The 21,170-nt window shown below is 33.8% G+C and overlaps 1 protein-coding gene across 20 annotated transcripts in view; it reads right to left on the bottom strand.

Annotated features, from left to right (window-relative positions):
* The window catches only part of PTPRD (protein tyrosine phosphatase receptor type D), a 467,045-nt gene that overhangs the window by 273,942 nt on the left and 171,933 nt on the right, over nt 1–21,170 (bottom strand). For 11 of the 20 annotated variants that reach the window (XM_039877876.1, XM_039878814.1, XM_039878733.1 and 8 more), the window contains exons 3-4: nt 10,284–10,429; nt 7,135–7,276 (exon numbers count right to left, since the gene is read on the bottom strand). In XM_039877876.1, the coding sequence (XP_039733810.1) occupies nt 7,135–7,276; nt 10,284–10,429 (288 nt within the window). Of the gene's footprint in view, nt 1–7,134; nt 7,277–10,280; nt 10,430–21,170 lie in introns of all 20 variants that reach the window. The other 9 variants (XM_039877795.1, XM_039878308.1, XM_039878028.1 and 6 more) reach the window with 1 other exon arrangement.

Here is a 21,170-nt window from a genome sequence, read left to right as displayed (position 1 = left end):
TCATCATTTGTGTTTAATGTGGCATTAATTCACAAGTCATTGTTTATTTAATAAGATAAAATAAGTTACTTGATCTTCTAAGGAGATATGTAATTAGGATTTTGATAATTAAACTCTAGATGAGGCATTTGGTATATTTATGCCCTAAATCTCAATAAATTATGCATGCACAGCTTTTAAAACTGTATCTTAATTAGTAGCTTAAAATAAAACTACTTTTAAAAGCCAGGAAATTGAATTTTTAAAAACTGTTCAAATTTTATCAATGAAAGACAATCCAATATCCGGTTTTAAAGTATAAACATTAATTATGTATAAAGGACTATGAATGGTGTGCTATATTACTTTAAGTACTTTAGTAAACCTCTTTGTAAATTTCAATTCATATAGAAATCAGTCACATGATTCCTTGCTTGTGTAGTTTAATCTCTTCAGCCATTGAGGCACGTCCCAAGCTCATCTTTTTCTACTTCTGCTCTTTTAACTTCTCTAGTCTGAGCTATCACGGTTTTTATACCCATCCGTGACAGATAATTTCATATGTCAACCTACTGGGCCACAAAGTGCCCAGATATTTGGTCAAACATTATTCTGAGTTTGTCTGCAAGAGTATTTTTGAATGAGATTAACATTTAAATCAATAGACTGCATAAAACAGATTTCTCTCCCTAATGTGAGTGGGCCTCATCCAATCAGTTGAAGATATAAATAGAACAAAAAGGATGACTCTTCCCCAAATAAGATAATTCCTCCTGCCTAACTGCCTTCAAATTGGGACATTGGCTTACTCCTGCCTCAGACTCAGATTGAAATATCAGCTCTTCTAGGTGTAAAGCCAGCCAGCCTTTAAGCCAGTTCCATATATATATATATATATATCCTATTTGGTTCTGTTCAGCCTTTGGAGGCAGCGAGAGTGGCACTGCCAAGCTCCTTCCCTGGGAACTACACACAGCATCTCAGCATCAAGCCGCCATAGCTTTGAACCTGTGTCTGTGAGCATCTGTGCTGTACCTTGATTTATTTGTTGTACCCATTAGTGAAATGTATCCTAAGGTAATTGCTTCTACCCTTTATATCATTTCATTTTGCAAAAGGTTTCATAGAAACTCTCTACTTTCAAATAGCGGGGGAAACCTGTACATCAAAATATTTAAAGGGCTAGAATACATGCCACAACCTAATACAGCAGGGGTTACTTCTGACTGGGTGAAATTCCAAGGAAATCTTAGCTGTATGTAAAAAAAAAAATCATTGTAAACTCTGTGGTGCATGGTTTTTCACATTAAATAAGAGATTAAACTAGGTAAACACCAAATTCCCCACCCCAGCTCGACAATTACACAGCTCTATGAATAAGTCAATCAACAGTTAATACGAATACTCATTCTAAAACTGAATATTCATTTTAAAATTGCAAACAATAATATTATAATATGAATCCGAGAAGAATATTGTTCTCAGGTATATGCAATGATTTACATGTGTACTCATTCTCTCTGAACCCTTTCAAGACATAATCCCATGTGGGAAAACAAGTGATAAAAATTCAAAAGAATGGTCTTTAAAAGACTGATCACAAGGGAATATGACTAGCCTCAGCTCACAAGTGCGGTTTTTCCCAAATATCAGTTTCAAAATCTCTCCTTACAAGGGTCTCCAGGGGACCTGTGCACATGGGCACCTGCCTTTGTGAACACTGATACATAAAGAATAGTTATTTTTAAGGACTAAAGATTACACCACCAAAAGTCAGAAGTTTCCGTTTATTTATATGGCTCTGTCCACCACCACCTCTTTTCAGCATGGAAATGCATTACACAGGAAGGTTTTATCATGTTGGTATCAATTTATTCCAAGTATTCAACTATTTTATAAGCCTGTTCAAGTAATCTTCACTCAGTACCATAATTGTCAGCAAGTATGTTCTGTGTTGGCCACCCTTCCTTTTGTTTCAGTCTTTCATAAAAATCCTTTTGTGTGACAGTCAAGCAGCTGTGCTTTGTTCTTTAATGTTCCCAGCCTAGATCCCCAGCCGAGACCACTTTATAACATAAACGGCAAAGTACCATTTTCACAGCAGGGACAACTGTGTTCATCTTCAAAAAGAGGCATTAATAAAATGAGACTGTAATGAACATGCTAATTCTGATCACAGGGTACTGCACAATGGCGGACAGAGTCGACTGCCTTCTCCCTGAAAGATTGTAAAAGTTTTATTTTTTTTTTAACAACTTCTATAATGGCTTACATTTTTTTTTTGAAACAGACATATTATGCAAACATATCTCTCCATTTCCCAATGAGATGCCTTCTCTATCTCATCCGACTGCTCACTGTGTGTTTTACTGTCTCAGTAATAGTCACGTTCAGGGAGCATCTTATAAGAACTGACTTGCTGAAAAAGGCATGTCACTGAGTCACAGAAAGCCAGAGAGAAGTGATCTAGTGATCACAAATGCAATGCCTTCCTGGTGCACACGAGGCAAAAAAAATAATAAAATAAATAAAATGAAATAAAATGAAATAAAATAAAATAAAGTAAAATAAAATTAAAATAAAATAAAATAAAATAAAATAAATAAAATAAAATAAAATAAAATAAAATAAAATAAAATAAACAAAAGGCAGGACGGTTAACAAGTTTGTTCAAGATGCCACAGTTATTTTGGGACAGTCAGAACTGGAACTTAAATTACTGGAGATCTAGACGTGAGGACTTTGTATACTTTCTTACGTCTTGATGATGATCATTCATAAAATATGATGCCCTTATGTGACGTAGATACTCAAACATAAGTATTATTTTATAAAATATATCTGTAAAACTAGGTAACTGTCTCATGTATGGTCACCTAACTTCTTTAGATAATAATTTTACTTTGCATGTATTCTATGAACAAGCAAGTTTCCTATAAGTAGATAAGAATAACAATGTTATATATTACACCCTGTTTTGCTGCACTAGTGCTAGTGGTGGTTTACGGAGCAGTGCTATTTGGGAATGGGCAAGTCTTAGAAATAATGCAGTATTTAAAAATATAAAAAATTACATGCTGTTTTGGTGACAACAAAATGTGTATTTTCTGATTACATTAAAAATCTAAATTTAAAAACATGACATTTTAGTCAATTAGAAGCAAACTTAATTTTCCTATAACTTTCTCTAATAGAATGGCAATATTGTGAGCAAGAAGAATGGATTCTTGATGTATTTTCACTTGCCAAAAAGAGGCAGATGCTCCTGGACTCTTATAGAAGACTCTTTGGATAGTGATATTTCATTTTTCCTGATTAGCGGCTGATAACATGTATTTGAGAAAACATTTACATCCCAGTTATCATTTTATAAATTTATATTGCAAGTTTTCCTCCTGATATATCTGGTAAGGAAGAAACTGTGGCCAGTTAACAAAGGTTCCCGTTGGATTGTGATCCTTCTTCTTAAAACACCCTCTCTGGTCCTACTTCAACTGCTCATTGAAAGGCTAATATCCAATCCAAAGTCCTTACCAGAATTAGGCAGGGCTCAGCCCTTAATAACTTCTCAGTAAGATCTGAGGCATTCACTTAAAGTTCTGCTTAGCAGGGAAAATACATGGTATGATAGATACTCTCCGCTTCCTAAAATACAGTAGAACGAGGGAGCTGGTATTTGCTTGTGTTTCCACAGCCAGGGCCATCAAATAATTTAAAAATGGCCTAGAGGCCATAAATACTGCATTTAACTCTCCTTCTCCGACTATTTCTTCTATGAACTACAATCTACAATGTATAAATAGTAATTGCCCAAATATCTCATTCCAGGGGATGTTCGACCCAAGCTTGTAGTTATCCTTCCTTATGAAAACAGTTCTTCAGAGCTGGGGTAATCTGAGATGAGCTACAGAGGGAAAGTTTTCCCTGAAATACCCCCTTCAATGCGCATGGGTGGTCAGAGCATTATTTCAATGTCTTCTGCATTAGCCACACAGGTCAGATGTTTAAATCTCCAATTAATTAGGTTCTCTAGTAGCCTATGTGAAATAAATTAGTGATCTCAATCCAGTCCACTTAGACAAAACCCATCAGGATGGTTGGCACATTTTTGGCATCATCAGCAAAGTGGAGAAAAAAGTAAATGGTCCATGTGGACAAAATGGCATCTGATGAGGGCCTCTGAATGAAAAGTTTAGTTTCCATCCACTGCAGAGCAGAGAGCTTGAGTATCTGCCAAAGTAATTTGCAAGAGAAAGCTAACTTAAAATGGACACAAAGCTCTTTGACTGTGATTAGAGCTCTTTACTTTCATTTAGTTAACTGCTCCTGATTTTAATATTCTATGAATGTCAGTTTACCATTTAAAAAATGGAATATTAAAAATTATTATTAATGGAATTATCAATAATTATTTAAAAATTTTAAACAAAGCGGTAACTATGAAAAAAAGAAAATTTGTAACTCCACTTATTTCATATATCCTGTAAAGATATATGAAAGCACTTTATTTTAAGGTTACGTTTAGACTACTTTTCCATTATCCAAAATTCCTTTTGAGTTTTTCTCATGAAACATTTCCAAAATTGCTAAACTTAGTCTTTAAAAAAAAATAAGGTTTAACTATGAGAATCATAAATTTTAATACAAATGTACTTACGTATGACAGATACTCTCAAAAAAGTCAAGGTCATATTAAAATTTTCAAATGCACTTGTTTTATGAGGGGGCTAGTTAGATGAAAGCAAATTAGATAGGGATTCCCTAGTCAGCTTGGAGCCAGAAAATATAAATCCATGTAAATGTCTATGCAAAGTGATATCTTTTTCCAACTTTTCATTAATGTCTTTATCGAATTCCTAAAGATTAAGCGAAGCCAAATAATTGTCACTGTTTCCTTTTAAGAGGTTTGTTCAAGGAACTCAGAAGGTGAAAATAAAAAGTTTCTGATGTGATAAATTTCACTTTATTGTATCTTTGTAATATGCTTCTATATGATAGCATTAGTTCTAAAATAGGTCAATACATGAAGATTAAAATTTTAAGACGATCAACAAATAATTTTGATTTTGCTTCAGAAAAAAATGATTCTACAATTTTCAGACCTTTTATTTATGTTTTTGTGAATATATATATATATATATAGTAACATATGTATATACTTTTTGTAGTTCATATTATAGTATATATAATACAGTCTATAAGGTTCCTTCCAGTTCTGAAATCTGGTTTCAGACTCCCGTCAGTTTTTTTTTTCCCTAAAGTCTGATTCCTACCTGACAGATTTTATTCCTTACTTTATCTTTTCTACTATTTAAAATACTTTCTTTTAAAGTCTATTCATACAGTTCAATTATCTGTAGTTCACAGACTATAATTTCTACTCTCACTGATTGAACTTACGTCCCTTATGAGTTAGAACTGGCTTTCATGCTTTAGAATTGGTACCTATGAGCTCATCTGGGCATGAAGGACCTTATCTCGAGTTGCATAATCCAGGTTGTGGGGGCGACTCACATGGCTGCCTATTCCACACTCTATGGGCTTCAGTGTTTCTGACCAGCTTTTATGTTAGCTTCTGGGTTCTGAGTATTGCACTGTAGGAATAGTAGTAGTATTGTCACCTTTTTGCAGAAAGTTGATCTAGTTCCTCTTATTTCCACCTTATTTTGTACAGGCCTATGAACTGCTGGAGATATAAAACTCCAGTCCTAAAGCATATAATCCATCTGGTTACTATCTTGGGTTATAAGATTACAGATTACCTCTTCTCGGGAGATTCTGGTTTTGGCACCTGGAAATTTCTTTCTTCTTTGCAAGTCTAACAATGCACTTACTTTTATTTTCAGATATCTTATCAACATCTTTATATGTTTATAGTGGGATGGAGAGCTTCTTGTATGAACTTAGCTTGCTGTAATGGCCAGAAATGTAGCTGAAATTTGACTTGTTTTTAAGCAGCATTCTGTTATATACATTTAAAATATCTATATCTAGTTGGTCAATATGTCCCTTGAAACTTTGTGAGATGTTTATATTATTTAAAATATATTTTAAGAAGTATATGTAAATAATTTCATTGTCTATGCTTCTTAGATTAACTCATTTTGATACTAAATAGATTTAGAAGAAAATGTTTTTCTTTTATTTTATAAAACATATAAAGTAAATAAATCCCTCAATGGGAATAAAAAAAAGAGAATGGAAAATAAATATTCTTAATCCATATATGTTCCTCTGCAATTATTAAATTTGGATCCCTTTTTCCAATCCCCTTCAACTTAAAAAAGTCCCTTCTCTCCTAAGTTGTGTAATCAAGTAAAATGAAGTTCAAAGCAAAAAAGAACAAAACAAACAAACAAATAGGTTTGTGAGAGAGAAAGAGACAAAGGCAAAGAAGTCAGTCTGGAGATGTCAACTAAGCAAGCCAAATCAGGAATGTACTTATCTCTACCCAAAAGACTGAATTAGAGACACAAAATAGAGTATTATTAATCGCTAGCCTTTATTCTCCAGTATTGTCATTCTAAAGAAGTATAGAAAGTAGACACACTGTACTGGAGATCTGGCAAGTCTTCCAACGCTTTGGCCAAACTGCATAAGCCACATAGCCTAATTCGCTTTGTATCAACAGACGTTAGTTCAAGAAGTATAAAAGACAAATAAAAACACATTTTTGACAGAGGAGAAAGAGGCCTTTTTTGTTCTTGATTCCTCTGCTTAAGAGTAACTCGCTTATAGGTAGAGGGCATTTCTTTAATTTTGCAAACATCAATGTCAGCTTTGGTAATCTGTAAAAAGCAGTTGCAGACTTCAGTACAGAAAATCCATACACAAGTGATGTTAACATGCAAAAGAGTAGCACATGTTGTTTTCTTTCTAGGATTTATACCAAAAATCAAAATGGTATCTGGCATATGAAATCAGCACTTCTTTGGGATTTTTCTTTTTTCTCCCTGATTAGCATTTTTCAAGACTCATGAGAGAAGGCACCCACTGCCTATTGAAAAGTTAAACTCTTACAAACATTTTATTTCAGTTCATTTGCCATTTAAGCGTCAGGACAATGTTAGTCTTTTTAATGGTCCTACAAAAGAACACCTGGGCTAGAGAATTTCAATAATGACACAAGCAACGACCTTGCTCTTGAGTACTTACCACGCAAAACTGTAAGTCTGGTAGATACACTTATTTCTCCGACGTTATTCGAGGCCACACATTCATAAATGGCCTCATCCCTTGGAGTCCGTAAGGGTTGTATTCTGAGAACTGATCCAGATCCATCATCAAACTCTATTACCTATTAGAGAAAACAATAGCTGTCACAGGTGTTGTTACTATTGTCTGCCTCTCAGCTAAACCTCTTAAGGCAGCAGTAAACCAGCCTTTAGGCTCAGAATGAACCTTGCAGTATTTTGAGGCTAAATTTTGACACAGTGGTGAAACATAATATTTGGTTTAATTTAATGAATCTTCTACTCAACAAAGGGAAAGATATGAAACTGCATATGCAAAAATGTCTATACTGAAAACCATCCAGGGTTTACTCATGAAAACATTTTAGTAGGGGTACCTAGGGCAATATGATCCTATTAATTATGCAAGAGACTTACTTCTATAATGGATAAACTTCTCAAATTATTTTGTCTCTGACAGCACATATGCATATATGGATCCATTCAATAACTGAACTTTAAGGTGAAGAAATAACATATGCTACTACAGATAGCTCTTCTGGTTTAAAGTGTCTCGGCCTGAACAGTATAGATGAGTGAACCATGAAGAGAAACTGCATAAATCTAGTACTTAGGCAGCCAACGAGATAGCTTTCACAACCCAAGAGCCTGATGGCATGCATTAATTTTGCCATAAATCATTCCACTATTTGTTCTAGCTTAGCATTTTCTGCATTTTTAGGGCATTCTTGCTGTAAAATGGAAGCTTGCTTCACCAGGCAGAAAATTAATGTCCTAAACAGTAAGCCTGAATTCACTAACATTATAAACTCTACTCTGAGAAAGTTTAGCAAACCTAGGTATTTATCAGCTACTTCAAGCACTACTTTTAAAAAATGATGATGATGATAATGATGATATTGATGCATATGTATACAAAACTGTGCAGTACTTTTTGTCTTTTTTAAAGCTATGCTGAGTTCTTTCAGCTGCTCACTGAGATGCTGTGCTTTCCCCACTTGCTCCATTTCCTTGTGAATAATACGTGCATGTGCCTAAATTGTGGATAAATTGAGAATGCCTTATAAATACATTTATGGGATGCTCAATCCCAGATTTTGTGTGTGAGTGTGTGTGTATGTCAACACATGGAGGAAAGAGATGGAATATTTTTAAAATATGTCTACTTCAAGTTCTTTCTACATTCTATTTATGTTTTAAATTTATAAAATAGCCAAAATGTCCCACTTCTCAATACATCACAATTTATTTTCAATTCTATTAAGCACACATTTAGTATAAATCTATTATGCATCTTAGGACTATCACAGTTACTGGAATCTTTGTCAAATATGTCACAATTAAAAATATATATATATATTTATAAGCATACTATGGCTTAACATAGAGAAAGATTTAAACATCTTTAATGCCAATTTAAATTTTGACTAATTGTTACACGTCATTGCATGCTCATCTTTCTGAACTATTTCCTAGATTTAGACCTAAAATCTTACGACAAACAGTATATCACACACTGCAAGCTAGTGTTGTAATTTCTAATTTGAAACTCTATTTAATATCCAGTATTGATGTATACCTACTCCAGGGCAGACGCTGTAATTGGTACTGGAGATAGAAGAGGAAGCAAAATCAGTTTTACCTACTGTCCTCATGGGCCTTATAAACTAGAGAAACCAAAAAAATACATATGTACTGTTATAGATATTAAAGATTGTCAACCTAAGACTCATACCATTTGACATAGGAGCTTTGTATAAAACTAATAATTTTTCCCCGAATGTATTTAAGTGACTCTCATTAGGAATTATGTGCTGAGCAGAGTTCATACTTTGAAAGTTTACTATTATAATTTAATCTTTGTTATAAGATTTTGTCAAGGAGTTAAAACTAGAAAGCATGATATTAAACTACCCTTTGATAAAAAAAAATTCAATTTCATTTAAAAATTTTAAAAATGTGTACTAAAGATTTTCACATACATCATTTCCTACATGATGTAGGAACTATTTCCCAAAGATATTCTTTTTGTTTATTTTTAAATCACTGTAGGTATCTGATTTTCAAACAAACATAATTCGAAATTTTTCATTTGTAAACTACAGTTCAGATTTCAGTTTTCACTAGTGTAATTAATTAGGTCCTTTATGTATTTAGACCATTTATCATTCTGTAAGTACTGGTAGACAATGATTATTACCAAACTCCTAAATTTTATAGTTGCTATGTTTATTGTAACTAGAAATTGCCTTTAATTTGCCAATTTGTGAATAAGGCTGTGAAGTAGATTAGAAAGTCAAGTAAGAGGAAGTGAGTTTTACAATATGGGGCAGTCTGGAGGTCTTAGTACCATCGAAGAATCAAGCTACGTTCTTCATGTCATAAATACAAGCATAATATTTTGTGCTTCTTCTAATATTTTCCTTACCATCTATTTTTTCCTCCAGAATAAAGAAATTTCTAAGCCATAAGTTTCCTCACAAATACCCCAAATATATCCGAATTGTGTTTCATCATCTTCAATGCACTGAGCTTTCTTGAATATAGAAAATCAATTTCTTCAATACATTTAACTGCAGTATCAATCTGGTAGGGTATGTTTCTTCCACAGTAATACTTTACACTAACACATTGGAGCAAATTTCTCATTCTGTTCATGCTACTTGCAAAACACAGGCACAAGGTGTAGTGGACATCTTTTACTGCTCAGTATCCATTTCCCATCTTCTTGGTAATAGGAACTTGAATTCCCTTTGAGAAAACGTTGCTCCCTTATCTAGAGCCATGGGGTTGAATGCAAACTGACTTTATTCCCATCAACAGAGTCTGTGTGGACAGCTATATGGTACTGTCTAAGAATAATTAGAATATAGCTCTGTTGCTAGGAACACTATTTGAGCCCTTGTACAAGCAGAGACAAAAGTCAGCAATCTGAAATCCCAAATTCCCTTTTTAAAAAAGGCATTTAAAGTTTTTTTTCCATCACATGCAACATAAAGAACGCCATATCTCAATGAATCTAACACATTATACCAAAGTAAAATAACACACAAACCAAAGGTACAGCAGATAGGTTCTTCCCCCAGAGAAACAGAACAATGGACCTAATACCTCAAATCTCTGATTGCTGACTTTCTTTCCTTTTTTGTTCCAGACAATTTTAGGTCTTGGGTCTCCTGTAGCTTGGCAAATGAAAGAGGCAACTCCACCAGAGACCCCTGTCTGGTCAACAGGAGTTCGTGTAAACCTCGGAGGTGCTAAAATAAAAAGAAATAAACATCTCAATTAAGTGGAAATTTGATACAGGTTATTAGCCCACTGCCACTGCTCGCCCCACAGCCCTCAATCCCATTCCTGCCAATACATACATACAAATGTATATACTTAAATGTACCAAGATTACAAAATTAGAAAAGCACCTTTTACTTTTGAGAGTAGTTAAAAGGGAAGGGAGGTAACTTTCTGGTCAAGTAATCAGCTAGTGCTTTTATTGCCAAAATCTGTATTAAGGCAGAGATCCAATAACATCCCGAAAAGCAACATCACTCATTAATTTTTATTACCAGTATTAAAAAAAAAATCCAATTTGTCCTCTGTAACAAAATGAGCTCATCAATCAAAGTGAGTAAAATTTTAGCTCTTTGCTTTGATGCCGCTATCAGGACACTGCCAGAAAGCAACATTGCCAGTGCTAAGCTATTAAATTTAGTGACATTGAAGAGAAATTCTAGGAAATTTTAAAGAGACAAGAAATATAGCCCTGAATTAGAAGGTTTGGCAAGAAACATAAATAGGTAAACTACAGTAAAGTGACTCTCTAACCCAGATATTGTGGGCTGCCTTACTTGAAATTTAAGTTCACAATTTACATAAATCAAGATGAGTCAAGAAGCCTCCAAAGTCATAGCAAAGAAAAAAATTCTGTTAAGAAAGATGTAGAGTTAAAGATTGCTAAGGATAAAAGGCTAGAAGTTGGAGGCTTTTAATAGTTCTCTATTGCTTTTAAATGGTGCCTAACATCCACTCTCCCCCGAAAATTCTATGTATTTTGCATTTCCAGATCTAGAACTCTATTACATGAAAGTTATAAAAGAGAAGGTAAATTTTTATCCGCAAAAATATTCATCTTATCATTTATTTAACAAAGATTATAAGTACCCTAAATATCAACTTGTATAGGAATTGATGGTGAAATAAATCATGGCATAATGAAGAAACATCATGCAAATCGTAAATGTTACATTAAAAAAGTTTCTATAATGTGACATGAGAAATACTTTTGCTTCAATAAGCCGCAAAAGCATCATACAAAATTATGTACGAGAAACATAAGATAATAAAAATGCACCCCCCCCAAAAAAAAAGATGTGACAAATATGTTAAAACACTAATAATGGTGGTTTTGGAAGAGGTATTTTAATTATTTTTCCTACTTCTTTATATTTTTTTCCTGTATCCTTGAGTTTTTTAAATTATATTAGAGTTAAGACTATTTTTTTAACTCAAAAAAATTTTATTTTTCTTTTCCATTTTATTTTCCATTCACCTATCCCAATTACAATTTTTTTCTTCTCTCCTACTGTTTTTCAGTTATATGTCATTGAAAAATGGTTTTAAATAACTATAGCTAATATTTATTTTGAAAACAATCCTTAGATTCTAAGAAGGAAGAAAATAACAAAGTTCATCACTATTTGTTCATCACACTATTTTCTCTGTCTTCCATGTTGCATGTTTCCCACGTGATGCTCCTGCTGGCCTGACAGCGTATTCAGACTCTCATCTTGGTTTTCCTGGAGTCAGGGAAGCCAGATTCCCATCTCAGCTCCGCTACTATGTATATGTACCATTTGGGGGAAATTTTCTTTTGGCCTAACTTACTTTTCTTAACTGTAAAAATGAGATATGAAATAAAATATTTTGCAGAGATCCCATCCAGTTTTAAGGTTTCCACAATGAGGGAAGGGAAGAAATAAAGAGGTAGATAGGCATCCTTGCAATGCTAATGTCATGAAATGAGTGTTCACCTCATAAACTTATTAACATGGAACTGGTGGGACCACAGGTCCACGTTTGTTCAGGAATATTAGGGAAAAATGTGACTCTAACAACGCTGCTATATATCACATCCTGTAGCATCTCAGAGAAGCAGAACCTTCTAGATAATTACTAGAATTGTGGGAAGTTCTTAAAATGATTTGAAACTGACTAACAGTGACAGGAATAAAAACACACTGTACATTGAGGTCGCTTTTCTGGAAACAAACAAAAAAGATATTAGAAGTTTTTTTCTTTTTCATTCTGCTGTTATAAACAACGCAGATTGATAATAACCACATACTTGTCAGCATATAACATGGAAATCATAATTATGCAATTAAAATTCTTAGGAAAGTGCCCTGAAAAAATAAAATGTATTGCATTACTACATTAAATGCTTCAGTACTTTCATTTTTAGGTACCTTCCTTTTCAAAGCCCATAGCTTAATACATTGTCAACCCTAGGGGAAAAAATTAATTTTAACAACTCAGTTCTATTTTTAAATTTCCTGCAAGAATGAGAGAATGGGGTGAATCAAATAAAATAACTATGTACTAGTCAGAAATTAAATAAAAAAATAAATTAAATAATCAAATTAAATAATAGAATGTAGGATACCATTTCATTGTGATTTTCTTTTTCTTCTTTTTTTTAAGGGACAACATCACATTTCTCATCCCAAAGAATTAAGGAAATTTGGGCAATTTTGATGATCTACAATTATGCAACGGCTTCTTAAGTACTTCCTAAATACTGGTGAATGGGGACACTAAAAAGTCAAATTGTTATTAAATGCAGAAATCTTATTTCTAAGTGGAAAGCAGAGAAGGGTAATTTCCATACACTTGAGGAAGGGATGCGATTACCATTCCAATGTTCAAGTGTGCTTCTCCTTTGTCTTCATTGTATACTCCTACCTGGAAGTTTTCATACTCATATTGACAAGTACAAGAGTTTGCCAAATTTATGACCACTGGATGCTACTGTAAGAATTTTATTTCTGAAGATGAAGTCAAGTAATGGAATTAACCTACTGAACTGTGGAAAATTTATTAAAATAACCAGTTAGAATCCCTTTCAGACCTGGGATTGTTTTTCCGAATCCCACTAAGTGCCACTATAGTGATGCAGTCTTCTTCAAAAAGTATCCTGAAAATGAAATTTATTTTTCTTAAATTTATTCTTTGAAAATAAGGGAATGAAATTGATCATACTACATAAAATAGGCACATCAAGTGCTTGCATACAGAGGTTTCTTGTTTTGTTTTTTAACATAAAATACATTAGCCTACACATATGAGAAAATCAAGACTTTCTAACGAGATCATACGTCAATTTTCTATATTTGCCTGAAAAGTCCAAACCACAAAAAAGATACATACCATAATTCTATGATACAAAGTTAAAGTTCTAGATAATATGGTAAAATCCTTTCTGTAAGCATGTTTGTTGCATAAATCACCACCCTATTGGGTCAAACTCCAAGACTGATGCCGTTAACACTAGGCAGCCAGCCAAAAGAAAGATATGAGATATAGAGGAGGTTAAACTTAATAACTGCAACAAATGCTTGAGGCAAGTAAAAATCTTTATTCTCAGAGGAGTGTAACAACACACAGCACCCACTTTCCCTTCTCTATATCCAGCTTAATAAAAGAAACTAAATGAATCTTCCGCTTTCTTCTGTCATGGATACTGCCAAAATTTCAGTCATGCTCTGAAGATGGGTAAAAAGAGAAGATAATCCAAGTAAAAGCATAAAACAATCACTTCCACTAAAAAGTCACACAATAGGATGGCCTTGGGTCTGAATAATGAAAATCCCCAGGTTTAGCCCATGAGATACAATCATCGATAGTACATTTGGTCTAAAAAAAACCCCAGAAATCCCAAGAGTGTAAAGAGAGGGAGGAAGACATTTAAACTTTACAGTCACCAGTATTTAGATAGGGGCCTTTCTATTATTGTAGCTAACTGTCATTCCTATCCACCTGAAAGCTGCCAGCACTGTGCTTTGCAAAATGCATTTCTCCTCAAGCTGGTCTTGACAAGTGAGGAGAAGGTCCTTTTATTAAACTAAGGCCAGGCACCACAGAGGCCAAATTACTGTTAGACCCAGAAAGCCTATTTCCTAAATGGAAAATCTAGAAGCTAAACATGTATATGAGTCAGAAAAGAGGCATGGCTGATATTCTAGAACGTGTCTGCCATGCTCACTTGCTGTTTCCAAAGACTGCATTCTCAGGATGCATTCACTGAGCATATAGTAACTCCAGGAATCTAGCAGATAATTATTCCCTACAAGCTCAAGAGGAGCCACAGGCTGCTGCTAATTTTTACTTCTAAGAGGTTAGATTGTTTCTTAAAGTACAACCAATGTACAGTAACTTGGCTTGTAATGACAGTAATATTTTGATGCCACATCAGGCTTCACGTTGCCAGGCTCTCTGAAGACAAAATGATAAGTCCAAATGAGTACCTCTGGGTATTACATTTAGGGGACAGAACCAACCAAGACCAGCAAACTGCCTTTGACCATCTGTAACAAACTGCTCTATCAAGGATGAAATCCTCCCTTTAGTACATTACATTAAGTAGAGCTAGTTATTAATGAGGGAGAACCACTGAAATCTGCTAGTAACATCTCCTCAAGAAATGAATTTATGAGACATTCTTAAAGGTTAAGAAGACAACTCAGGTTTGCAGTAACTTGATTGGCCAACTGAGATTCACTTAAAACAGATTCATAGAAAGGTTCACACACTACAAAAGTGAAGACAAGAAATGAGAGTGCCATTTATCTATTTAATTCTAATGAATAAGCTGCTTCTGCAGACATCAAGGAAATATGTCACATGGGGAATAAAACTAACAGCATGTAACTAATTGGCTTTTTTTTTCAGCTGATTAAAATTTCCTTAAATAGTTTTGTTTTTAAAGGGATATTTTTCATAATAATGTACTTAAAATCTTGAAGGGGGAAGGTTAATAAGGCTATTAAGTGAGAGGATGAGGGAATGTTCAGTAAGAATATGTAGGTAATAGTTCTGTTTTTAGGCACTTGCTTCATCCCTAAAAGATGTCTGTAGAATTGATGAGACTGTCAGGTTGGCCCATTTTTGTTCTTTCTTTCTCTGAAAGTATCAGAGTAAGGGGCTCTGAAGGAAAAGCCAGGAACACGGCTCTAGGATTGGGGAGAAAATTCAGAGCACAGGAGGTGAGTTATAGGCGGTTCTAAGGGTAATAGTCCCATTTACAGATTTAGAGGTAGAAGAGCTTTCACAGGATTTTATATTCTCTTCCAGCCACAGCACACTCTATTGCTACAAACATAGAAAGTGCCCAGAGTGTGCATGTATGATGGATTTTCTGTTATAATTCATATGATGAATGAGTAAGAGTATAGAGAGAAAAGTGTGCCTGTGATAGTGGTTCAAATGCATGGCTATATGACAGAAGGGGAGGTCCCAAAGTTGATGTAGAACTGAAAAGAGGGCCAAAATCGTGGCACACACACAGCAGACTGGGATGGTTTCTATGGTAAATATTCTATATAAACTGGGGCCTGTGGAGACATCTATCCTATCACATGGGATCTGAATAGGGTCACCTTTAACATCCATGGCCAGGACAAAACTTCAAAGTCAGACTTTTTGAGGTATTTCTGGTATTTCTTTTTACTACAACTCCCTAAACAATCTATTAGCCTTAAAATTTAGTTTAAGGAGCATCATACTGGAAAATGGGATAAAGAAATAACTTCTTAATGAATCTCATGTACTGGACTGAATGTTTCATATACCTTCTGTGCAATGTTTTCCACAGTCCTGCAAGATTGTATTATTCCTATTTTATAGAATTATAGAAAACTTTATAGTACTATAGAAATCTGGAAGGAAAGAAGGAAGAAGGGGAAAAGGGAAAAAGAAATGAAGGAAGGCTCATTAAGGTTAAAAGTGAGTCACGGACTTTTGATCTAATTGTAAAGCCCCAATATTTTTACTGTGCCAAATGAGAAGACAGAAAGTTATAAGGATGCCACACAGACAATATGGTATAACTTAATTTAATGCCTATTTTCAAATCTGTTTTAGTTAACTATAAAATGTATTCTGACTGTTTTCTCAAGAGTTTGGTAAGTATTTTGTGCTGTACAGCATTATTTTTCACTAGTTAAGTGAGAAAGTTCTCCCAGAATTTGCTGCCTATGAAGGTTCCTTTCCAAATTCCCAGGAGCTAATTGAAATCAGGAATAAATTAACTATGATGCCTGGTCAACAGACAAAAATCAATGCCACAAAATTTACAAATTACATAAGTTCCACGTTTAGTATGGTAGGATACTTTTGAATTATCCTACATTTGTGTTCAATTTGCTCATGATGGAAAAAGACAAATACCTCCATTAGTTTTTGACATTAATATCTCCTCTTCCTTTTCAAGGCATTTTAATGACATATGCATGTCTAGACCATTCATTTTCTTAAGGCTTCAACTCTCAGTTCTTTGAAATGACTATGAAAGCATTCTTCCAATGGATAAATGGATATTTATGCTTCTGTAAAACTATCGATTTTTAAATTAATAAAGGATTGATATGTACATTGACAGAAAGAAAAGGGAAAATAGGCAAGAAAGATAAAAGGGAAAAAAAGAAAGGAAGACTGGAAAAAGAGCTCTAATTTAATGAAAAGATATCTCCCAATTGAACTTTTCCTCAATGTAAGGACCTTATTTCTATATCTAGCAGCATCCTAAAATCATTGCGTTGAAAATATACCATGCCATCCACCTTCGCAATCCTATCGATTTTAGTAAATTACCGTTTCTGTTGGTGGCCCTCCCATCCCAAATGCCCAGACTTGCAGCCTTGACTTTTTCTTTGTCTCCTTTTGCCTCACTACCATTCAATTATTAAGTCTTATAGGTTTTGCTTTTACTATGTCTCATATCCCTTCTTTCATATCCAATAACAATGGTTATGATTCTCTTTTTAAGCTGGACATTAGAATCACTTGGTCCAGCAATCCCTCTTCTGGGTTTCTACCCCCCAAATTTGAAAACATTATTCATAAAGATATATGAACCCTAATGTTCATACCTGCATTATTCATGGTTGCCAAGACATGGAAACAACCAAAGTGGCCTTCGATAGATTACTGGATAATGAAGATGTGGTACATATGTACAATGGAATATTACTCAGCCACAGGAAAAGATGAAATACTGCCATTTGTGACAACATGATGGATCTTGAGAGTATCATGTTAAGCCAAATAAGTCAGATAGAAAAATTCAGAACCATATGATTTCACTCATATGTGGGATATAAAACTGAAAGCAACAAACAAACAAGACAAACACAGACTCATGGACATGGACAATAGTTTAGTGGTTACCAAAGGGAAGGGGGAAGAAGGGAAGGTAGATAAGGGTAAAGGGGTTCAAATACGTGGTGACACAAGGAGATTTAACTTTGGGTACTGAACACACAATGTAATATACATATGATGTATTATTGAACTGTACACTTGAACCCTATACAATTTTATTAAACAATGTCGCCCCAATAAACTTAATTTTAAAAAAGCTTCACTTGGGAGACTGAAAAAAATTCACACACACAAAAACAACTACAAGTGCTTAGACTCCACTCCAGACAAATTAAAATACAAAAATCAGTGGGATGGGGCTGTGTAATTAATTTTCAGAAGATTCTAATGTGCAGCCAGGATGAAGAAATACTGAACAATATCATATTGGTACCTTCCCATGCAGTCACCCTTACTTCAGGTTTGTATCACTACAATCAGTATTAAACATTATCATTGATACTTCCTTTCCTTTCTACTCTTGCTCTTTGAGTTTTTTAAAAATGCATCTAAGAATAAAGCTCTTTTCTCCTCAAAATAAAATAAAAAGAAATAAGCAAGTTTCAATAGCTTACTGCTACCAAATAAAGCCAGAAAATTTGTTTGACCTTTTAAGGTCATTAAGGGCTGCTGTCAACCTATTTTTTCAAATATGTATCTACTGTTGCCCATCAGAAACCTAAGATTTCCCATCTGGATGCCTTGGTACATGTTAATCCCTTGTACAAAATGCTTCTCCCCCACTTTTGATTTTATGCAATTTATCCATTCTCACCCAAATTAAATATCTTGAAGCCTTCTTTGATCCTCTCATCTTGATGAAATCTACTATCTTTTAACTCTCTTTGCACTATATATTGTTATAGCTATTTAATATACAGGTATTCCTCTCCCTCCGCATTAACAGAACCTTGAGAAAAGTATGTCTGACCTGGTCATTCTGAAGGCCCATGGTTCCTAATTATACCCAGCACATAGTAGGTGTTTAATGCATGCATGGAAATGATAAAATGCTCTTCAAGGTGCTATGCCCTCTAACCCTTGTCTATACACAGCTGAGTATTTAGGATGGATAATAATGTTGTAAAATGACTACCGTGCCTCTATTTGAATTACATTAGCTTATAGTTTGATAAATTATCTGTAGAATACAAACTTCTTGTAGTACACACTGTCACTTCAAAGCACTGATGTGACATGGTGGGAGATTAATGCATCCATACCAGGCCTTAAATTAGCAGAATGTAGCATAGGCAACTGACTCATGTGTCTATTGCAGGACTGAACTCATATGAAGTACTATATAATGCAATGGATCTTATCTCTTTTATGAATAACATTTCACCTCATTGTTATCAGAGTTTTCCTCCTCTTTGCTTCTTTTTGTGCTTTTTTATTTTTAAGTAAAATGATTTGATTATGATTGTAAATATTTATTAGACATAAATTAGAAAAAAAATAAAAAATATTTTAAAACATTCTAATGGTGATCACCTTGAATTACCTTTAAAAATTTTCTATGCTCTTCTAACATATAATAATTTTTACAAAAGAGAAATTGTACTGCATTATTTCATAACCCACATTTAACTTAAAATATATTTTGAATATTTTTTGTCAATACATATTTAAATTGAATATCATCTTAATATTATAAAGCATAGAGATAATATTTTAATTTACTGTTAAACATTTAGGTTGTTTCCAATTTTTCAGTATTATAGAAAATGTTTCAATGATTATTCTTATAGTAATTACATCCTTCTACATATATGTAATTCTTGTATCTGATTCATTCCTACATGTAAATTTTCAATATGTATAATGCATCCCATTATGCTTAATAACTGGATTAAAAAACTATATGTTTTAAGGCTTTTTATACTTTTTAAATTATGCTAAAAATAACTCATATTCACAGTAGAAATATATATCAGGGTATCCAATTATCTGGACCATTGATAAAGGTGAAAATTATAACTTTATCACTGGTTAAATTTTTATCCTTTTGAGCTACACAGGAAGGATGGAAAGTGGAGGTCAGGCAAGGTAATCAGTCTTGAGAAATCCACCCTCAAAAAAAAAATTCTCTTCAAATGCTCCTCAAATCCTGCCTTTTCCATTTCTCTCTGGGACAACAGAGGGAAAGGGAAATAGTGGTGAATATTTATAGACCAATGAAGAAAGAGGGGGAAAAAAAAGTGTGTGTGGCGGGGGGGAATCTATTAAATAAAACTTAAATGCTATGGAAAATAACTTTCAATTTAAATAGGTCAAGACATTCAAGTCCATCCTAGTCTTTCCAACTGGTTTTCAAAAATCTTATAGAGATGAAATTTCACATGCATTAGTCGGTTTACAGTAGTTAAATAAATTTCTAGTTTATCTTATTTCAAAATATATTAATACCTAGGTCATAAACACTTGTTTTACAGCAGTAAAAGTTGTACAGTCTCACCACAATAACTTTTTATTTAACAGACAGACATGAGATATTATGACCAAAACAAACAATTCCCTACATTCCCTGTGTCTGGGCCATAAAACTTCTCTGAACTATTGACATGCTTATTAAGACTGGCCATCTGTTTTGTTATAAGACGCTCTTAATAACTACCAGTTTAGTGACATAAATTTCAAAAGGGTGTACCAGTGGTCTTGAATCACTCTTAGAAACAATCTGTGAAGCCATTCTTACCATTCCTTATGCCAGAGTCATTTATTCTTAATGAAAACATGGTATCAGCAGCATCATTTAGATATTCACTCAACATTTTCTACTTTAAGTTTCTAGTTTGCTTACTACATACTTATACATTCAAAGTACACAGACCGTGCATCTATTTTCCTTCAATAAAGCAATAAAGGCCCATACATTGAAACAGATGAAAAGTCATGCCATCTCACAGGCTCATTCAGTAAAGATGTAGGCAAATGGCACAATATTTACTGTTTTTTTTCAAATTCCCTCTAGATGATAATATACTCACAAGGCTATTAAACACAGACACTATATTTGACCGAAAAAAGAAAATCTACCAACCCTTTAGCATCTATCTTTTGGTAAAGTTAGTTTTCAAAACAGATTCATTTATATCATATTCACTGCCAATTTACTCATTAATCATAATTTATCACATTAGATGTGCTGATCATCATTAAAAATAATCATTTATTCTTCATTCTGACCTGCTGCTTATCATGTACCTGCAAATTGGGTCACAGAGGAAAGGTAATTAATTGGCTTATTTGAAAAGGAACACGAGAACAGATATAATTGAGGTGGCAAAGACAGAAAAGAAAAAGATGCCATTTTTACAATTTTTCCTCCAATTTTTTCCCAATTTTATGTTACCAAACTCCAGAATACTGATCCTATTACTTCTCCCCTAAGAAATTTCCAACAAAACAACACAAATTTTGTTTTATTATTTTTTATTATTTTTTAAGAGGAACTAGAGAGATACGCTGCACTGGCTGCGCTATACATGCCAGTACCACGAACTGAAGACCTACTGATGTCACTTTAAGTCCCAAAAGGCTTTAGGCCAATATGAATTGTTTCAAATTCTGCCTTCCAACCAA

This window comes from Pteropus medius, unplaced genomic scaffold, assembly GCF_902729225.1.
Source record: "Pteropus medius unplaced genomic scaffold, Ma_sr-lr_union100, whole genome shotgun sequence".
NCBI lineage: Eukaryota > Metazoa > Chordata > Mammalia > Chiroptera > Pteropodidae > Pteropus > Pteropus medius.
Note: the sequence above shows the minus strand (reverse complement) of the source record. Positions and strands in the feature narration are given on the sequence as shown.